The sequence below is a fragment of the Schistocerca piceifrons genome, chromosome 2 (assembly GCF_021461385.2).
Source record: "Schistocerca piceifrons isolate TAMUIC-IGC-003096 chromosome 2, iqSchPice1.1, whole genome shotgun sequence".
Classification (NCBI taxonomy): Eukaryota; Metazoa; Arthropoda; class Insecta; order Orthoptera; family Acrididae; genus Schistocerca; species Schistocerca piceifrons.
Window position 1 is genome coordinate 70242851 of NC_060139.1, and position 20500 is coordinate 70263350.

A 20500-nucleotide genomic window follows, 5' to 3' on the forward strand; every position below is an offset into this window, starting at 1 on the left:
AATTCAATGAACATTTGGGAGAGCAGTATCATTTACTGGTGGAACAGTGCTGCACACATTTGGAATACAACTGGCAGGAAATTACCACTTTCTTTTTCCTTTCTAGTGTGTATCTTCAGATTGTGACAGTATTTACTTTCTGAAGGACAACTTTATATATTTATATGTCAAATTTAGGTCTCTTTCATGGATTGTACTGGACATATGAAAGTCCGTCCCTAAATTTAATTACATTTTCATCAATGTTGAGGAACAAACATTCTTTGAAATTTGATGATCATGCCTAATTACAGAATTATTTTCGTACTTTCCTCAGTTTATCATTTAGTGTTTCTGATGAAAAAGTAACAATGCAAAAATACCTGGGGACTGCTGTGAATTGTCTCATGAGAACACCACACGACAATTGGACTTCCATATTTTCTTTTTACATTTATAGTGGATCAAGTTCAGAACTCAAATATCAATATCCAAAAGCAGATCAATGCAATTCTCAAAAATTCTCAAGAAAATTAACTTTGAATTTTTCGAGGAGTCTTTAATACTCTAAATCAAAGTCACTTTTTTGATGTGTCATATGCTCTGTGGTAGAATGCTCACCTGCCATGTGTGGGGCCTGGGTTTGATTCCTAGGTGCCATAAATTTTCAAACAAAGGTGCATACTCTATGAGCATTTCCACACAGTTTAAAATGGATACAGATGAAAAAAAAAATTATTTTTATTTTTAATTTGAAACACCTTTATTAACAATATTTTATAAAAGACAAGTAATTAAGAACTTATATTTGCAATGAAAACTGGATTTTTGTGTGCAAATGTAACAAAAAATAAAGAGACATGAATTTTTCATAAAAATGACAATTAGATATATTTAACTAGAATATATTTGAAAGGCTTGTATATTGGTGTGATTATAATTCTGAGAAAAATCAGTTAAGTACTATGTAATATAGTAGAAACTGCACTCTTTTGGATAGCATAGTGAGGTACGTCTTTGCATGCATAATAGCATCATACCATATTTGCTCAAATCTAAGCCGCACTTTTTTTCCGGTTTTTGTGATCCAAAAAAACCACCTGCGGCTTAGAATCGAGTGCAAAGTAAGTGGAAGTTCTGAAAAATGTTGGTAGGTGCCGCCACAACCAACTTCTGCCGTTGAATATATATGGCGCTACACAGGCATGCTTTGCATTGCAGGCAAAAAAGTTGAAGATGAGCTTTCTTCTCCGCCTCGAGTTTCGACCACTGCATTTTCATACATTATCCAATGAAGTAAATACAAATTCCATATTGTTCACCTTCAAATGTAGCAGCCTTTCAATATACTATGAAAATCTGACTGGCAAGACTGTTCGGGATGTTTGTCAATACGGCCAACTCTACATTCTGAATTTTTTCAAGACATGGTTGCTAACAGGAACTTTTATGAATTGTGACTCACATGCAGTATTCTCTTTACCATAAGAATAATACAAATGTAAACATTTTGCCACGTATTCATTCATATTTGCTGCTATCTCATTTAAATCCTGTCTGCCTAATAAACTACGAAACTAGAGTGAGACATCAGCAAATGCGGAAGAATATACATAATGCGTAGTGTTTATATTCGTATTATTCTTATGCTGAATAGTGATACTGTCAGAAATGAAGCACGGCAACTGACTAGATTTTTAAATCTAAGATGACTAATTTCTGTGCAGAATGTCATGTACTAAAGAGACGTCTGCAAAGATTTTCAAACGGAAAAAAAAATTCGCTAAACTCTCATTCAGAACATCTTCTGTCAAACGCAGTCTATTATTTGGTTCTTGTTGATCATTATGAAAGAAAGCAGCAGTGTAAGTAACAACAAATGGCAGTCTCGTCCCATTGTTTTGCTAATGAGGTAAGTCCTCTTTTTTTTTACTGTAAGTGGCGGTAGCGCGCACAAAAGCAAGCCATGCCGCGAGCAGACAGGCCGTAAACACTCATTGTCAAAATGCGACAAACAATGGATGACACAGTACAATAATGCATTTTCAGCTTAGAGTGACGTAAACACCCATAACAAAGAGAACGGCACTTATCAGATCAAAGTAAAACAAGCAATCATTTCAAACCAGACGAAGCACGTGAAAAAGGAAGGGTACCTGTGTAAATACGGATGGAGCGCCTGACGCATAGCAATGGCTACCTGGTAAAGCTTAACTGCTAAGCTTACGACTCGAACCAAACTACTGTAGCTGTATCTTCATTCATTCGACCTAAATTGTGTCTCATATTACAATGGACCAACTTTGTTTCGATTTAGAGGTGCGGTCTAAAGCTTTTCGCTCCCCTTGAATTTCGAGTCTCAAATTTCAGGTACGGCTTAGATTCGGGAAAATTTTTTTCCTTGATTTCGAGTCTCATTTTTCATGTGCAGCTTAGATTCGAGTGTGGCTTAGATTCGAGTAAATACGGTAGATGGCAGGATAAGTTCTTTTATGAAATGGTTTGTATGATACATGTTATGGCAAAGTGAAGTATGCCTGACTTGCACCACAATGCCATGAAACAAAATAAGATTTCTGTGCTGCCACTGGGAAGTTTTTCTTTCTTTATTATTATTATCGTTTCACAGAAAAGTTTGTTTTATTTTAACATTATCAAAACTGTTTTCAGGTAAGTTTTGTATTATAACATTATGATGATAATATACTATTACTACACTTAATTGTGCTCAGGTACAGTTAACTGAATGTTACCTGAAGGAATTTTGTAATAATTATGGTGATAATAGTAACATTATTGCACTTAATGTTCCAGTATTAACACTATCCCTTATCAGACTCAATATCCAAGACATGCAGACATAAAAGCTGACCTCCACAGAGACTAAGTTGGAGTCATTCACTTAAGGTGGCCAATATAACCGGCTGCCACTCAGAATTCCAAGTCCGGCAATATGCACGATCTGGAAATACTGCAGGATGCAGAAGTGCATGGAGGAAGAGCTGTCATTCTTCGCGAGACACTACAGAGCTCTATGTGTTTGTGGACTAGTGCTAATTGTCGTGCAATGTAGAAATGCAGTCGCTAGATCGAGACCCCTTGATGCCTTATTTAATTTGAATTTCAGGTGTCTGCTTCAGTCCTGTCTCATGGAACCTCAAACATAATTTGCTTCACTAATACACCAGTAATAAAAAAAGCTTCCTGAAATAATTCCACCAAACAGCTTGTGGCTGCGACAAGATCAGAACAGATAGTGCTCAAGAGTTTCCTTGAGCCTACAATAGCTACCAGGCACCAGCTACCAGCTGTAGTGTTTCGAGAATTTCCGCGTAATCTCAAACACACGACATTTTAAATGTGCGTGGGAGAAAGAAACCCTATGTACTGCACATCACCTGTCTGTGTGTACAGGTCCGAAGTTTATCGTGAGAAGTCGGTAGACACGGCGGTCGAACGGCACCGACAAGTACTTGTCGGTGGCGCCATGGAAGTTGTAACGAAAGCACACAGCAGAACCAAGTAACTTCTGTGTTATTCTGTGCTGTTTTATAACTGTGACTATTGTTAGTGGCAAAAGAACGTATTAGTTGAGAAGACTTTTAAGTAACTTTTAACTGGAACTTGCTAGAGGTAGGACATGTGTATGATTCCTGTATAATAGTCATGGTTATCAAGCCAACTCTGTTGTAAATGTAACTTAATTGTTTCTAATGTGAGACGACACAAGTGACTTACAAGAAGTCAATTGTTTATGTGAGAAGTGTGAATTTTGTTCTTTGTGGAAGTTCAAATATACCGATAGTTGTTGAAAAGTATTCTTCGAGTACCTCATTATTTCACACAGAGAGAGAGAGAGAGAGAGAGAGAGAGAGAGAGAGAGAGAGAGAGAGACCGAGAGAGAGAGAGAGAGAGAGAGAGAGAGAGAGAGAGAGAGAGAGAGAGTCTTAAAGGTTCCTGTGACTAGCGTCTTCTTCGGAGAAGTAGTTTGTAGAGATTCCAGATTCCAGACGCCGGCTATCCAGAGAAGAAGATCAGCTGCGCATTCCCAAGTAAGTCAACTCATGTAAGAGAAGTGGGGAGTTTGCACATACACTACACACACTCTTAGTCATCAAAAACGTTAGACAGCCATACGCCACCCACTGCCTTATGCCAGATGTCATCAGACCAGCTGATCGCTGCACTGAGTGTATTATCAACATTTGAGACTCACTATAGGCTATGGGTTTAATAGAAGAGTGAATGCAACACAAACAGCTTCAAACCTTTGTATTGTGTGTGAAGTGAGTGCTTTTGGGAAAACATGTCAGAAGACGATTTTCTTCTTTCAAGACAGATTGTTCTGGCATGAATGGCTTTGCACTACAGGAAGTCTTGATAACAAACATTTGTGGTGAACCATGACCATTTAAACGTTGTGCGACATTTGTATTCAATAGGCAAGGTTCAGAAGTCTGGGGGAGTACTGGATGATCTAACTCAAAGCAACATAAGTCAAAGGAATGACCATTGCTGCATTTTTTCTTGAAGGACATCAGTTCGCTCACTGAAAATTCCTATGCCGTATTGTTACTGGTGGTGTGTTATGATGCTTCTATGTTAACTTCTTAAGAAATTAACTGCTGAGACCTAACAAAAAAACATGTACTCAAGCAAAATCAGTCTGAACATAATATTTTGCATCCAGTAGCTCAAAAAGGGTGTTGTGCACTGCGGACCTCTCCCCTGGGGCATGCCTATCACACAGTTGGTATTTGTTGCCAACAACTAACACATCTTTCAGGTGAGGGATAATAAAAACGACCAATGAAACTGCATCACACGTCGCTACTATAAGATAATGCACTCTGCTGATTTCACAAACAAAGCTATCCAGGAGTTTGTTTCAAAAGTAATCCCTAATGCATTTATTCTTCTGATCTTATGTCCTTGACTGTTTATCATTCTTGCTCCTTATCAAAAAGCCTTTCTGGAAAAAAATGCAATTCAAACCTGGTTTGATGTCATCTTTAATCCAGATCCTGTAGAATTCTACAGGCAATTGGTAAACTACCTGAGCACTGTCAGACTCTTTTTAGATAACATGAGAAAATAGTATGTTGATGATTAATTTCTGTCCGAGATAAAATAATGGTAAGATAACACACTGTGCTAATAGAAAGTCTATTGTTATGAAACATAAGGTATCCGTAACACCAATGAGCTTACATCGGCACGAATGAGCAAGCTATTACTCACAATGGACTTCAAAATGGTCTGTGTTTACTCACTGTCTTGTGTCACTCTCAAGCAGTACATAAATGTGGCAGTTCATAAATAAAATAAATAAGATTTCCTTGTTGACTTTAGATCTGGTTTCCTGTAGCTCTGAAAAACAAAACTGATACAAATATGACCTTTGCTTCATAGGTGACAATGTTACTTCAGTGCTAGGGAAAAGCTATAGTTTCGCTGCCTCCCTTATTGCCCCAGTTGTGGCTACGACAGCTAAACTGCAAAGTAAAAGATGAAATTAGTTGCAATCTCCACATGGAACAACTTTCCTGGACTCAAAATCACACGACGACAAACTTATTTCACACCTTATATGCAAATCACTCACGTTATTCAACGAAAGCGGGACGAATAGATCAATTGAATTTAGCAGGATAATTTTGTGCCAGCCGAGAAGTAACTCGTCATTCACATAGTTGCCAAACATATCCAGTGTTGTTGCCAAGATTCAGTTAGATTACTAGCAGGAAGAAAACCAGCCTATGGTGCTTGAGTTGGCTGCAAAGCTATTCTGTCTTAAAGATGTGGCTGCCGAGGCTCGGAATACAAAAAGCATATGTTACTGAGTCTTATTTGCATTTCTGTAACAAGGTTACGGACTAGAGCATAGTTACTAATGTGCACCGACTGTGAACTAAACATCACACATCCAGAACTGCCACAGTTATTTGCATTTTTCTGTCCTAAGAGTATTGAAAACTAAACAGCTAATCATCAGACAACATTCACATTTCTGGAACATCTCCAGTGCTTATACTGTCAATGTTATAAGTAGGCAACATATCTTTTTCTATAATAACAGACTTGGAAAATATTTTTCTTGGAATAAGTGTCACTGGCACTATCCCCAAAATAGAGGAATGAAACACAGCATTGACTGCAAGGTGTGAACACCCGCAAGGTGACTTTGTAAGTTACAAATAACAAAGTTCCAATCAACAAAGGCTACTGCATTGGAAACCACATACAATGGCAGAAAACAACTAGTAAGGCATCAAGAACGTGAACATTCTCACATTGCTGTAGTAGAGGCAAAGGCAGAAAGAGGCAGGTTTCCTAGCCATTGTCATTTACTTGTAAAATAAACTTCTTGCAGTCAAAAATGTAATTTTCCAACTTACTGTCACTTATTACGCGCAGACTGTTCAGAATATTTCGTCAAAGTTACAAGTCTAGAAAACATAGTAGGATAATTCAGCTAAAGTCCTGGAAGTCTATTGCCTATCACTCAGTAGTCAAACATTTTCTAGATGGCATTTTATATAAAATTTTATGTAACTTTGAATGAGGGGGGATACAGAAAAGGAAAGGGAAGGGAGAGGAAGGGACTACTGATATCAGTGGCATCAGAAGTTTGTGCTGCATCAGCAGTGATGAGTGAAAATGTGTGCCGGACCGGGATTTGAATGCAGGATCTTCTGCTTACTAGGCAGTTGCGTTAACCACTTCATCACCTGGACACAGTGTATATCACAATTGTGAGGTCTATCTTGGCACATCTCTCAGCCAATCCAAATCCCCACTAACACCACCAATCCACAATCCCTGCCCACGTCCTCCATGCTCGCTACTTCGAGATTTCTGCAGGAAGTCAGACATAACTGTGCATCCACACTGAAGTGGAGGATCCACTGCCCAGCAAGCAAATTAATGATACGAATGCATAGTGTCTGCTCTTTCGGACATATTCGAAAGGACACACACCGCGTGGAAGCCACAGCTGCGACATATATTATGTAACTCTGAAGGAGGAGGAAACGAAAGGAACTACTGATATCAGCTGAATCAGGACTTTGTGCGGCATCAATGGCAATAAGTGAAAATATGTGCCAGACCAGGATTCGAACCTGGGATCTCCTGCTTACTTGGCAGCTGCATTAACCACTACATCACCCGGACATGTTTGAAAGAACAGACACTATGCATTCATAATACTGATTCACCTCAATGGGCAATGATTCCAGCACATTCAGTGTGGATGCATAATTATGTCCAACCCCGTGTTGATATCTCAAAGTAGCAAGTACAGAGGACATGGACAGGGACTACGGATAGATGGCACTATGGGAGGGGGGAATGTAGATTGGCCAAGTCCACGCAACAGCGATAAAATTGTATCTGGGTGGCATAGTGGTATTATATTAACTGTAAAATATAAAATGTGTAGTAAGTGACATTTCAGGTGCATAGCAGACAGTAATATTTGTTAAGTAACTACCTGTAGAATTAGTGTATTTAGCACAAGAATGAACTCTGTGCCTATTAGGTGCTAATGATACATGTGATACGTATGCTACACTGAGCATATTGACAGGTGTTTCCTTCGAAACGTTAGGAGTTCTTGCTTCCATTCCCCGCTTGTTCTTGAGGGAAACATAAGGCAATGTATCAGGGAAGGTGAAGCACCAACAGTCCCACACTTTCTTGCTTAAGTACTCAGCACTAGAGTACATGTGTCACCACTAATGCCATTCAAACCAAGAGGACAGCATAACACCATCAGATTTACCGAGCACTCATATCACTCTGATCATTCAGCTGTTACTATCACCAACTCACAACAGTTACAACATAATTGCTAATGACGCATGCCAAGAAAAGCAAAAAGTGCCTTATGAATGAATTTCTACATGCTGTTTGCCTATGACTGAGATCCAAAATAACAATAGATGTTCACACAACAGAGCAAAGGGCAGAGCCTTTACTTATTTTTTTCGAGTTCTTGCAGTTTGATCTTAATTAATTCCTGATAGCTGTGCATTAATAGGTACATTCTGTTATCGAAATATTCATATGGGTATTATCAATGTTTAATTGCCATAACTCTCAATTACCTTAAGCAATACTCAATTTTGGATTGAATGGGATTCTGAACTCAGTCTCTCTCCTGATGACTTACAGAATGACGTCTGAACTGTTCTGACAGTTGTGTTGCCTGGTACCTTAACTCAGAAGGGGGTTGTGGCATCTGGCAGTCACAGCTAAATAAAGATATGCGCATATGTGCGAAAATCTTCACTGCTGTAAAGGGTACTCTGCTTTCCTGCCTACTCTCCATATCGTAATTAGTAAAGTAATATACTGTTCATTCTGCTGGAAAACCACACCACATTCAGCTGTTGCATGGTGCCTGGCATTAGGCGGTGGGTGGCATATGGGTGGCAGCCAGTAGCAGGTGTAGGATGAGGCAACTCTTCAGCATGAACTGTTCTGATTTTCATGCAGCCATAAGCTGTTTGGTGGAATTTTTTCTGCAAGTTTTGCTGTTATTGGTGTATTAGACAGTGAAGCGAATTATATCTGAGGTTCCATCAGACAGAACTTTAGCAGATGCCTGAAATACGATTTAAAAAAGTAAGGCATCGAGGTGTCTCAAACTCACGACTTCATATCTACATTGCGCAGCACTTAACTCTAGACCACAAGCACATACAGCTCTCTAGCAGCTCAAGAAGAATGATGGCATGTCCTCCACACACATGTCCACACCCTGCAGTGTTGCCAGGTCGTGCATAAGGCCGGACTTAGAATTCTGAATGGCAGCCTGTTATATTGGCCACCATGAGTGAACAACTTAGTCTCTGCTGTGACTGACCGGCGACCAAGTCTGCGACTGTACTTCTATTACACTTTCCTTATTTTGCTGTACAGTGTTTTACAAAATGATAAAATTTCTCAAAATAGGCAACACTGACTTACATGATTATGCCATAAACCCCCTTCATTTGATGAATTTTCTATTTTAACGACATAGGTATTTGAACTGAACGAAAGGGGGAGGGGGGAGAGCCAAAACATGACTCAAAAACAACAATTACCAGTCTCGAGCACTATCAATTTTTTTCCCACTTTTATGTATTCTATGCTTCCCAAAAATGCTTGTGGGACATGCACTTCTGTTTAAAATTTTGCAATCTCCAGGAAGTGAACCCAGCCCCCCCCCCCCCCCCCACAAGGTAGGTGCGCATTGTACCACAGAGCCAAGCCGCCCATCAATAAAAAATGAATCGGAAAATTTGAAAGTAGATTTTCTAGAGAATGTTTGTGGGTTGCATCAAACTGCTTTGGCCAATTAATACTTGACTTCTGAACTTCACATATTATTAATATGAAAAATTACAAAAATCCTATTGCCGTGCGGTCTCCTTGTCAGTAGTAGTGTTTCAGCGAAAACTGGAGTCTCAATTATTTTTCTTCTTTACCAGTTATCTAGAATGGGAGGTTTCACTGTCTGTAACAGAAGGATGCAGAGGCAAAATTGCACTTTCAATTCATTCACTGTTACAGGAACAGAACTCATGTTGTTGCTTGGATCAAAAACCAATGTTGTAGCTGCAATTTTCTACTAACACATTACTTTGTTGTGTACATTCAATTTGCCAATTATAAAAAATACCAATACTGTTTTCTTTGTTTTGCAATATACCATTTGCACTATCAATGTTTTCAACACTGTCTGAATCACTACAAACACTTTCTTCCAAAAAACACAGAATTCTCACAGCTACTTCTTAGTACATGTTGAGCATGCTGTCACTCACTGAGCTCATGAAACAACTGAACGCTTGCAAACTCAGTTGATGGACTCAATTTCATAAATGTACAACTACTGTCATCTACTGGTGTGGTCACAGAAGTACTACAGAAAGCAGCAACTTCCAGACAAAACATGAGGCTGCTGCAGCACTTTGTCAGCTGTACTCATCACTGAAGTGCAATAAACGGAACCACCAAAATGCCTGTAGGCGAATGGGTTAAGACAACAGGCAGAAAAGTTGCATATAGTGTAACTAGTGTGTTCTGCTCCACCTCAGAACCCAGAAACATCTGAATAGAATTTGACACAGAGTAATTTCTGAACTGCATTAAATGTTTCATCTGTCTCTTAAGCAGCGTAACAGGCAACACAATTTCCTGCTTTTGTATTTACATTTATTATAAATTTCTTTTTTACATTGTATGAATAATATTCTTGCTGTTGTCAAGGATTCTATTTCCATTACTTCCGAGTGATAATTTAACTACAACTAGCTGTTTGTCAATCAACTGGCTGACTTTTTTTTAAGAAACTAATTTCAGCAAAAAAAATATCTGGGGGTAGGGTCTGGCATACAAAATGCTATGCAACAGGTTGAACACAGAAATTTTGATTTATTCAGTATTTTAGATTCGCAGAGCATCATCATGAATGTGGTGTAGTTGATAGGTGTGGTGCTGGCATCTACTATCAACACCACAAAGATGCTCCTTGCTACCGGAGGATCACTGGCTACAACAATGAGACAAGTAGCGAGACACGTCCACAGATGTTCTCCACGCCACCATCGGTGGCCTGCCTTGAAATAGACTGACTGACACACACACACACACACACACACACACACACACACACACACACACACACGAGGTTAGTTCTATGCCAGGCTAATTTTCCAGTCAATGCCTAGTCCACAGAAAGCAGCAAGAAGAGTACCGTGTCCAGCAAGAACAGAGTTAGAGACAACCAGCCACACTCCAGGTTAATATGCAAGTTCCTTGCATATGTTTGTGAACTTTGTCTTAGTGTTACAAGAAAGAGTTTCTACTGAATGAACAGTGCTACACATGAGAGTTTCTACTGAGCAGTGCTTCGAGTTGTATTACCAGTGTAACATGACCCACAGTCACAGCAAAGGAGAAGTTGTATAACAAAAGATAAGTGTTCATTTTGACTGTAAATATATTTCAATTCTTACATGTTTCAAGTGCAATAACCATGACATTTATCAATTGTTCAGAACCCAATTCATTTGTGACGACCTGTCACAACAATGCATATACAAGTGGTTTCTTTAATACTATATATAAACTAACAGTTTGTTAAAAATATAATATCATCATGCAATTGAGGGTTAAATCCAAAGCAGCAACAAGTAATTACGGGACTAATTAATCTGTGATCACTCATTTCCACATTGATCTTCCCCCCTCCAGTTCATCAAATTAACATTACTTCTAGAGTGCTCTTGTTGTACATCTGTATTGTACAGTTCACATCCACTTGAACTACAAGAATTCTGAGTGCCGGATGTTTTCAATAAATTTACATACATCACCTTCTTTGGAGTTCGATATTAACAGATTGTGTCTTTCATTTAACACCATATTTACGAGATTCTTGTACAAGTTGGTTTAAATGACCCACGGCATTTATAATAATAATAATAATAATATAATAATAATAACAATAATAATAATAATAATAGTATATTATTATTATTACTATCAGGTGAGTTTTGCTGACATCAGCTAGCACTAAAATCCGTATTCCTTTTTGTGCACCAGTGTTACACAATAATCTTCCACAAATAACAAGGATATAGCATATAGTGAATCGTAAGACAAAAATATATTTAGAAGAAAAGAAACTAGTCTGAAACATTAATACACCTTTATTCTTATAAAGTCTTCCTTGTTAAGTATGTGAACTGTCTGTTCATTCACTCCTGCATTGTTAATCTGACATGTCACTAAATTCTTCACAGTTTTGGAGTTAAATGACCTTTCAATAGACCTTTCGCCTTGTAATTAGCTCGATACTGAACAAACATTGGTCCACAAAATACTACTTCGTTAGTCCTAGCATAGTGGAAACCAAAAAACTTTTAAACTTAAAGTGTATTATAATGATTATAAAATAAAGAAAACTGGGTCTGCGTGGAGCAGCACAAACTTGTCAGTGAAAAAGATCCCACATGGTGCATTAACTTACACAGTTCTGCCCTTAATGTGCTCACTTATTTTCGTAAGTTCTTCACCAAAGTGTTTGACGGCCTGCCGAAGCATTTCTATTTCTTCATCAGTCCATTTACTGCCACAAAAAAAAGAAATTTTTTTACTGTGTTATACCAGTAAATAATTTAAGTAAACAGTGCCAACGCGCAATACTACTAATGAACAAACAAAAGGGAGAAACAACGAAAAGAAAATAAGTGATTCACATTGAAGGATTATCAATTGTTTGTAAAAGACACAATGAATAGTTTCAATATGTAAACTACTATTATTTTAAAATTGTGAAGAACCAATACCCATACTTGACTACAATTACATTAAGAGTACAATAAAAATGCTAATAATAAACGGATAATATATTCAAATAAAAGACACTGCAATGGCAGTGTATCTTATTCTGTTAAAGAATGCTAACTGCACTTTCCAACTTCTCAAATTCCAGATAATCACATATTTACCAGTTATTACACATTGCATGAAAGGAGTGAACTGCCTAATCAACATCTGCACCTTGACGAGTTCAACACACGAGCAGAAGAACAACACATTAAAAATAGCGTCCATCACAGTTCTGCGACTAGCATGCAACCACATCCTGCACATCTAGTGCTTCACCAACACGTGTATGGCACATGTGAATCTGTGTGGATCCCAAAACCTTTTCACATCCAAGCACCTGTGCTGTATGTACACAGACTCAAGCACCAAATGTAAATGTGCACCAAGACCGAGATTCAAACCTGGGTCTCCTGCTCACTAGGTATATGCGCTAATCACTAGTCCACTCTGGCACAGTGGCTTTGCACGACTGCACTGATTACACTCGCACACCTCCCTCTTCAGTCCTGATTTCCATTCACCATTCACTCTTCAGCCCACTTGGTATTTCATTTGATGAAGGCACAATCCCTCATTCCCGGTCAAGGCTGAGATGCTATTCCAATACAGTTTGATTAACTCTGCAATGCTGTTCGGGTGAACAGGGTGTATCAAGTGGGCTGAAGCATGAAAAGGTATTTGGATTGAGGAAGGAGGCATGCTAGGTTAGTCCATGCAGATGTGCAAAGTCACTGTGCAGTGTGGCATAGCTAGCGCAACTGTCTAGTGAGCAGGAGACTCGGGTCTGAATACCAGCCTTGGTACAAACTTTCATTTGTCGCTTCAGTCTGCATACATACATTATATGCATGGTAATCATTACATGCAGAAAGCTTCTGACATTTTGACCTACAGCATGCGCAACATCTTCAAGTTTGAGACAGTAATCCGTGACTTTTATTTTGGAGGAATGAATGACAATGTTATTTGTTGCTTTTTTTGGGTGGAGGGGGGGGGGGAGTACGGCAATTGAACAACTGAAGGATACTCCCTGGGCTACAAAGAATGCAATTTACTTGTGATGTGATAAAGCCTCTGCATACTACACCTTAAAACAACAACTCAACAATAGTTCCCTAGTTGATGGGTTGGTCTTGGTAGTGCTCACGTTCAACACAAAGCTGTTTTTGTAATGAGGATTAGACGAAGATTTAAGTATATATAACATAACTGCAGCTGTTAGCTTGTACTATGGGTACATGTGCTTTTGTAAAGGAAAACAACACAGAGACAATAACAGAAGTAAAGTAACATATTCCACTAATGTTGGAGTATAACTTTTTGAAAACATATTACAAATTTATTATGAACTGTTGGAAATGCACTACAAACTGTACTGAATGTATGGCCTGACAAATAAATAATAACAACTAAAAGAATAAATAATGAAATACAACATTTCATAGTGAGTGTGTGTTGTGTGTGTGTGTGTGTGTGTGTGTGTGTGTGTGTGTGTGTGTGTGGTATGAAAGAAGAAACTACCTGCAATTCTATGTAAAATAATAAGACTTTTATGCACATGTATCAACTCGTTAGCCTCAGAAAAGGAAAATAAGATAAGGGGTTCTGAAATAATATTAGTACTGCATGGTACTGAAAATCAGATACTAATATCTCTCTACCTGTAGCACCATACAGGAAAAGAGAAAACAAGAACACTCAGTTGCATACATTTTAGGTTAGGCTTGACTGTGACTGTAATGAATATTATGTTCAATTCATTTATCTTCGCGCATGCCCGCCCAGACGTGGGAGATTGCTGCGTTGCCAGTTGTACGTGCCAAGAGAAGCAGCGCCATAGTATACAGTTTGCAAACTTACGTTTAGGGGGGAGCGCGCAGTTTATGAAATAAAGCCACCACGGCTGCATTAACCCTTTCACTGCTACAGAGACGTGCTCCCCGCATTCCGCGAAGTGCGCGATTTTGTCATCATTGCACTGCTCGCCTGTGCAGGCACATGGTGTTTTGACTGCTTTGACACACTTTACCATTCGATTTCACTAAAGCTATTTGGCCCAAAAATTTTATTTTTACACATCTTCTTGGTTGGTTTGGGGAAGGAGACCAGACAGCGTGGTCATCGGTCTCATCGGATTAGGGAAGGATTGGGAAGGAAGTCGGCCGTGCCCTTTCAGAGGAACCATCCCGGCATTTGCCTGGAGTGATTTAGGGAAATCACGGAAAACCTAAATCAGGATGGCCGGACGCGGGATTGAACCGTCGTCCTCCCGAATGCGAGTCCAGTGTCTAACCACTGCGCCACCTCGCTCGGTACACCTTCTTGACTGATACCTTCCCCCCATAAATGACTTAATTTTGTTTCGAAGTTCAACGCAGTTATTGTGCAGCATTAGATGTAGTAAACCATTGCACAAAATTTTGAAGAGTTTGCAGAGGTAAAAGTCCATAGCATATACTTTCCGTATGGTCGATATTAGTTGCCACTAGAAATTTCAAAAAATTACATTCAAACGAATAAAACTCATGAAGTAATACACTTTGATATTGTTTTTAAATAAAGAGAATACTAAGCACCGAACAAGGTTCGAACTCAGAACCTTCCGCTTAGCAGTCATTCACTTTAACCATTACGCTACTGCAGCTCGTCGATTAATACGTCTCCCTGAGGACTTTAAAATATCATGCACAATATCGACAAACACTGTTGGTATGACTATGAATTACTCGCATTTCGCCGTAGTACAATAGGAAATAAACAATTACTGCTGTTCTTTATTTCGAAAAAGCAATTAGTGAGAATGATACAAATACCTTTCCTTGCTATCGCCTGAATTAGGAGGCTTATTGCTTGTCTGGTTTAATTAATTAGTAGAATATGAAGCAATTGGTATAAAGAATGCTTTTTCCAAACTTTCTGTAAAAGAAAGTCTGCTATCAAGACACTGTTTTCATTCTATTACTTTATTTATGACTGAACGTTTCTAAAACTGAAGACACTCGTCCGTGCTCTGCACTGCAGTCGAGCTCTGGCAACGCCATTCTCTGTTTATTGGCTGACTGTGTTTTGTGACGTCAGATGCGCAGAACGAACCTAAACTCGGCCGCCGTCATAAATGACGCGCACCTAGTTGAAAAAGCAAATTGCTGTAAGCACTCACATTTATTTTTCTTTCTACTGCGTGTTCTGGAGGACTGTACCTCCATTATCAGGTGGCTTACTGTCAATTAATAAGGCATCAACAATTTGCACATACATTTCTACGGATCGGAGCATGGAATGTCAGAGCCCTTAATCGGGCAGGTAGGTTAGAAAATTTAAAAAGGGTAATGGAAAGGTTAAAGCTAGATATAGTGTGAATTAGTGAAGTTCAGTGGCAGGAGGAACAAGACTTCTGGTCAGGTGACTACAAAATTAAATAGCGGTAATGCAAGAGTAGGTTTAATAATGAATAAAAAAAATAGGAGCACAGGTAAGCTACTACGAACAACATAGTGAACACATTATTGTAGCAAAGACAGACATGAAGCCCACACCTACCACAGTAGTACAAGTTCATATGCTAACTAGCTTCACAGATGACGAAGAGATTGAAGAAATGTATGATGAGACAAAATAAATTATTAAGATAGTAAAGAGAGACGAAAATTTAATAATCATGGGAGACTGGAATTCGATTGTAGGAAAAGGAATAGAAGAAAAAGTAGTAAGTGAATATGGAATGGGGGTAAGGAATGAAAGAGGAAGCCGCCTGGTAGAATTTTGCACAGAGAGTAAATTAAATCATAGCTAACACTTGGTTTAAGAATCATGAAAGAAGATTGTATACGTGGAAGTGGCCTGGAGACAATGGAAAGTTTCAAATAGATTAAAAAATGGTAAGACAGAGATTTAGGAACCAGGTTTTAAATTGTAAGATATTTCCGGGGGCAGATGTGGACTCTGACCACAATCTATTAAAACTGAAGAAACTGCAAAAAGGCAGGAATTTAAGGAGATGGGACCTGGATAAACTGAAAGAACCACAGGTTGTAGAGAGTTTCAGAGAGAGCATTAGAAAATGATTGGCAAGAACGGGGGGAAGAAACACAGTATAAGAATAATGGGTAGCTTTGAGAGATGAAATAGTGGAGGCAGCAGAGGATCAAGCAGGCAAAAAGACAAGGGCTAGTAGAAATCGTTGGGTAACAGAAGAGATACTGAATTTAATTGATGAAAGGAGAAAATATAAAAATTATATTTAGATTAAAGTTCAGTCTTGATCACGTTATGTCTGTTTTAATGAGTAACCGGTTCCGGTTTTTTCTATAAAACCATCATCAGACCCATTGGCTCCCTTGGGTTGGTAGATGGAGCTCTCCTTGCTGCTGTGCAGTCAACTGATCAGTTGACTGCACAGCAGCAAGGAGAGCTCCACCTACCAACCCAAGGGAGCCAATGGGTCTGATGATGGTTTTATAGAAAAAACCGGAACCGGTTACTCATTAAAACAGACATAACGTGATCAAGACTGAACTTTAATCTAAATATAACAATTAATTGATCACTGAATTCCAAAAATGTTTACCAAAATTGTGCAAATATAAAAATTCTGTAAATGAAACAGGCAAAAACAAATACAAACGTCTCAAACATGAGATCGACAGGAAGTGCAAAATGGCTAAGCAGGGAGGACAAATGTAGGGATGTAGAGGCATAAAAAGATTCACACAATCATAGCTTTCGGCCATTAAGGCCTTTGTCAGCAGTAGACACACGCACACACACACTCACGCAAGTGCAACTTGCACACACATCTGCAGTCTCAGAGAGCTGAAACTACACTACAAATGAGTATAGTTTCAGCTCTCTGAGACTGCAGATGTGTGTGCAAGTTGCACTTGCGTGAGTGTGTGTGTGCGTGTGTATATGTGTGTCTAGTGCTGACAAAGGCCTTAATGGCCGAAAGCTGTGATTGTGTGAATCTTTTCATTGTGCCTATCGCGGCTCAGCATCTCTGCTATATGGTGAGTAGTAACTTTCCTTCTCTCATATTGTCACTAGGGGTAAGATAGATACTGCCTACAGAAAAAATAAAGAGACCTTTGGAGAACAGGGAACCACTTGTATGAATATCAAGAGCTCAGGTGGTAAACCAGTTCTAAGCAAAGAAGGGAAGGCAGAAAGATGGAAGGAGTATACAGAGGGTCTACAGGTATGCAAGGGTGATGTACTTCAAGGCAGTATTATGGAAATGGAAGAGAACGGAGATGAAGATGAAATGGGAGATATGGTACTGCATGAAGAGTTTGACAGAGCACTGAAAGACCTAAGTCGAAACAAGGCCCTGGGAGTAGACAACATTCCATTAGAACTACTGATAGCCTTGGCAGAGCCAGCCCTGACAAAAACTTTACTATCTTGCGAGCAAGATGTTTGGGAAAGGCGAAATACCCTCAGACTTCAAGAAGAATATAATAATTCCAATTCCAAAGAAAGCAAGCGTCGACAGGTATGAAAACTACTGAACTATCAGTTTAATATGTCACGGCTGCAAAATACCAACACGAATTCTTTACAGACAAATGGAAAAACTGGTAGAAACCAACATCAGGGAAGATCAGTTTGCATTCCATAGAAATGTTGGAAAACGTGAGGCGATACTGACCCAACGACTTATCTTAGAAGGTAGATTAAGGAAAGGCAACCTACATCTCTAGCATTTGCAGACTTACAGAAAGCTTTTCACAATGTTGACTGGAATACTCTCTCTCAAATTCCAGAGGTGGCAGGGGTCAAATATAGGGAGCGAAAGGCTATTTACAATTTGTACAGAAACCAGATGGCAGTTATAAGAGTTGAGGGACATGAAAGGAAACATCTCCGATGTTATTCAATCTGTATATTGAGCAAGTAGTAAAGGAAACAAAAGAAAAATTTGGAGTAGGAATTAAAATCAATGGAGAAGAAATAAAAACTTTGAGGTTTCCGATGACATTGTAATTCTGTCGGAGACAGCAAAGGACCTGGAAGAGCAACTGAACACAACGGACAGTGTCTCAAAAGGAGGATATAAGGTGAACATCGACAAAAGCAAAACGAAGATAACTGAATGTAGTCAAATCAGGTGATGCTGAGGGAATTAGATTAGGAAATGAGACACAAACTAGTAGATGAGTTTTGCTATTTGGGGAGCAAAATAACTGATGAAGGTCAAAAGAGGTTGGTTGGTTGGTTTAAAAGAGGGGGGAAGGGACCAAACTACAAGGTCATCGGTCCCTTGTTCCTAATAAAACAATGCCACAGGTGTGAGAATAAAACAGACGAGACATATAACACAAAATGGAAAGAAAGGAAAAACCACAAGAACGAAGGAAAGGCAATGAACACTAAAAGGAACAAAAAAGGACAAGAAAACAACAGATGCTAGAAACAGAAAAGGGTAAAACAAGAAAGCAGATTACAGTGGCTGGCCGACCATGAGAATAAAAAGGAAAAGCCAGACACTCTGCAACACACTAAAACCTCCATCCTAAAAGCACTAGGGTGGAGGACACAGAGGGACAAAGGAGATGCGCAAAAACTTTTATGAAATGATAAAACCCACCCTCATGAATAAAACATAAAACTAAATCAGCCAATGAGGCGTTGTCAGACAAAATGAAGGCAACGAGTCCGGTAATCCAAGATTTCATCGCTGGGCAGTCAAAGTGGGACAGTGCACCAGAATATGGGCCACTGTCAACCGGGTGCTGCACCAAAACTGAGGTGGATCTTCATGGCCCAAGAGGTAACCTTAGGTCGCCAATGCGGAGCCGGCAGAGGACAACTGATTCCCTGCGAGAGGCCTGCATGGAAGACTTCCACACATTCAAAGTCTCATTAATGACACGCAGTTTGTTGTTCGTACTGTTATGCCATTCCGTCTCCCAAAGCCGAAAAACCCTGCAGCACAAGTCAGAATGCAGGTCACTTTCAGGGATCCCCGTCTCCAGAATCGGTTTCTGCATAGCCTGTTTGGCCAGCCTGTCAGCAAGTTCATTGTCTGGGATGCTGACATGTCCTCCGATCCAGACAAACACAACTGAACGAAGGGACCAGTCCAGGGCATAGATGGACTCCTGGATGGACGCCACCAAAGGATGGTGAGGGTAGCACTGTCCGATAGCTTGTAGGCTGCTCAAGGAGTCAGTACACAGAAGAAATGATTCCTCGGGGCATGAACGGATATACTGAAGTGCACGAGATATGGCCGCCAGCTCTGCAATGAATACACTGCAGCAATTGGGCAAGGAATGCTGTTCAATATGGCCTCTGCAGACAAAGGTGAAGCCAACATTACCATCAGCCATCAAGCTGTCGGTGTAAACCACTTCAGAGCCCCAGAACACTTCAAGAATCAAGAGGAAGTGACAGCAGAGATCTGCAGGGTTAACGGAGTCCTCAGGGCCACGTGAAAGGTCCAGGTGAAGCTTCGACCTTCAGCTACACCACGGAGGTGTACGTGAATAAACCTCGAGGAGAGGTGGTGAAGGGAAGGATTCCAGTTCAGACAGAAGCGATCGCACGCAAACCACAATCATTAGCCCTGAACAGGGCTGCCTATGCAGGAGATGAACCAGTGTGGTTGGGAAAAGAAGACGGTAAAAAGGATGTTCAGAAGAGCTATGAATGTGTGCAATGTAACTGGTGAGCAGTTGTGCACGTCTGATCTTCAATGGAGGGACTCCAGCAAGATGAGGAAGCCAAGTCAAACGAGTGTAGAAAACCAGACCTAACAATCGATATGTCTCCACTACAGTATGTTTGCCACCGGACTCGTCCTAAAAGCTCCTGTCACTAGTCGAACTCTGCAATGGCGCAATAGGTCAAGCAAACACAATGCTGAGGGTGTCGCCAAACCACAAATCACACTTCCACAGTCAAGTCAGAATTGAAGAAGGGCTCTGTAGAGCTGCAGCAGCATGGAGTGATCTGCACCCCAGTTGGTGTTGCTCAGGCAGCAGAGGGCACTGTGGTGCTGCCAACATTTCCGTTTAAGCTGACAAAGATGAGGAAGCCAAGTCAAACGAGTGTAGAAAACCAGACCTAAGAATCGATATGTCTCCACTACAGTGAGTGGATCATCATTAAGGTAAAGTGCTGGTTCCAG

The 20500-nt window shown here is 39.8% G+C and overlaps 1 protein-coding gene across 1 annotated transcript in view; it reads right to left on the reverse strand.

Annotated features, from left to right (window-relative positions):
• LOC124776782 (chromatin complexes subunit BAP18) overlaps positions 1–20500 on the reverse strand; it is a 52944-nt gene that overhangs the window by 1416 nt on the left and 31028 nt on the right. Inside the window, exon 3 of the mRNA XM_047251920.1 lies at positions 12008–12106. Within this exon, the coding sequence (XP_047107876.1) occupies positions 12008–12106 (99 nt within the window). The remainder of the gene's footprint in view (positions 1–12007; positions 12107–20500) is intronic.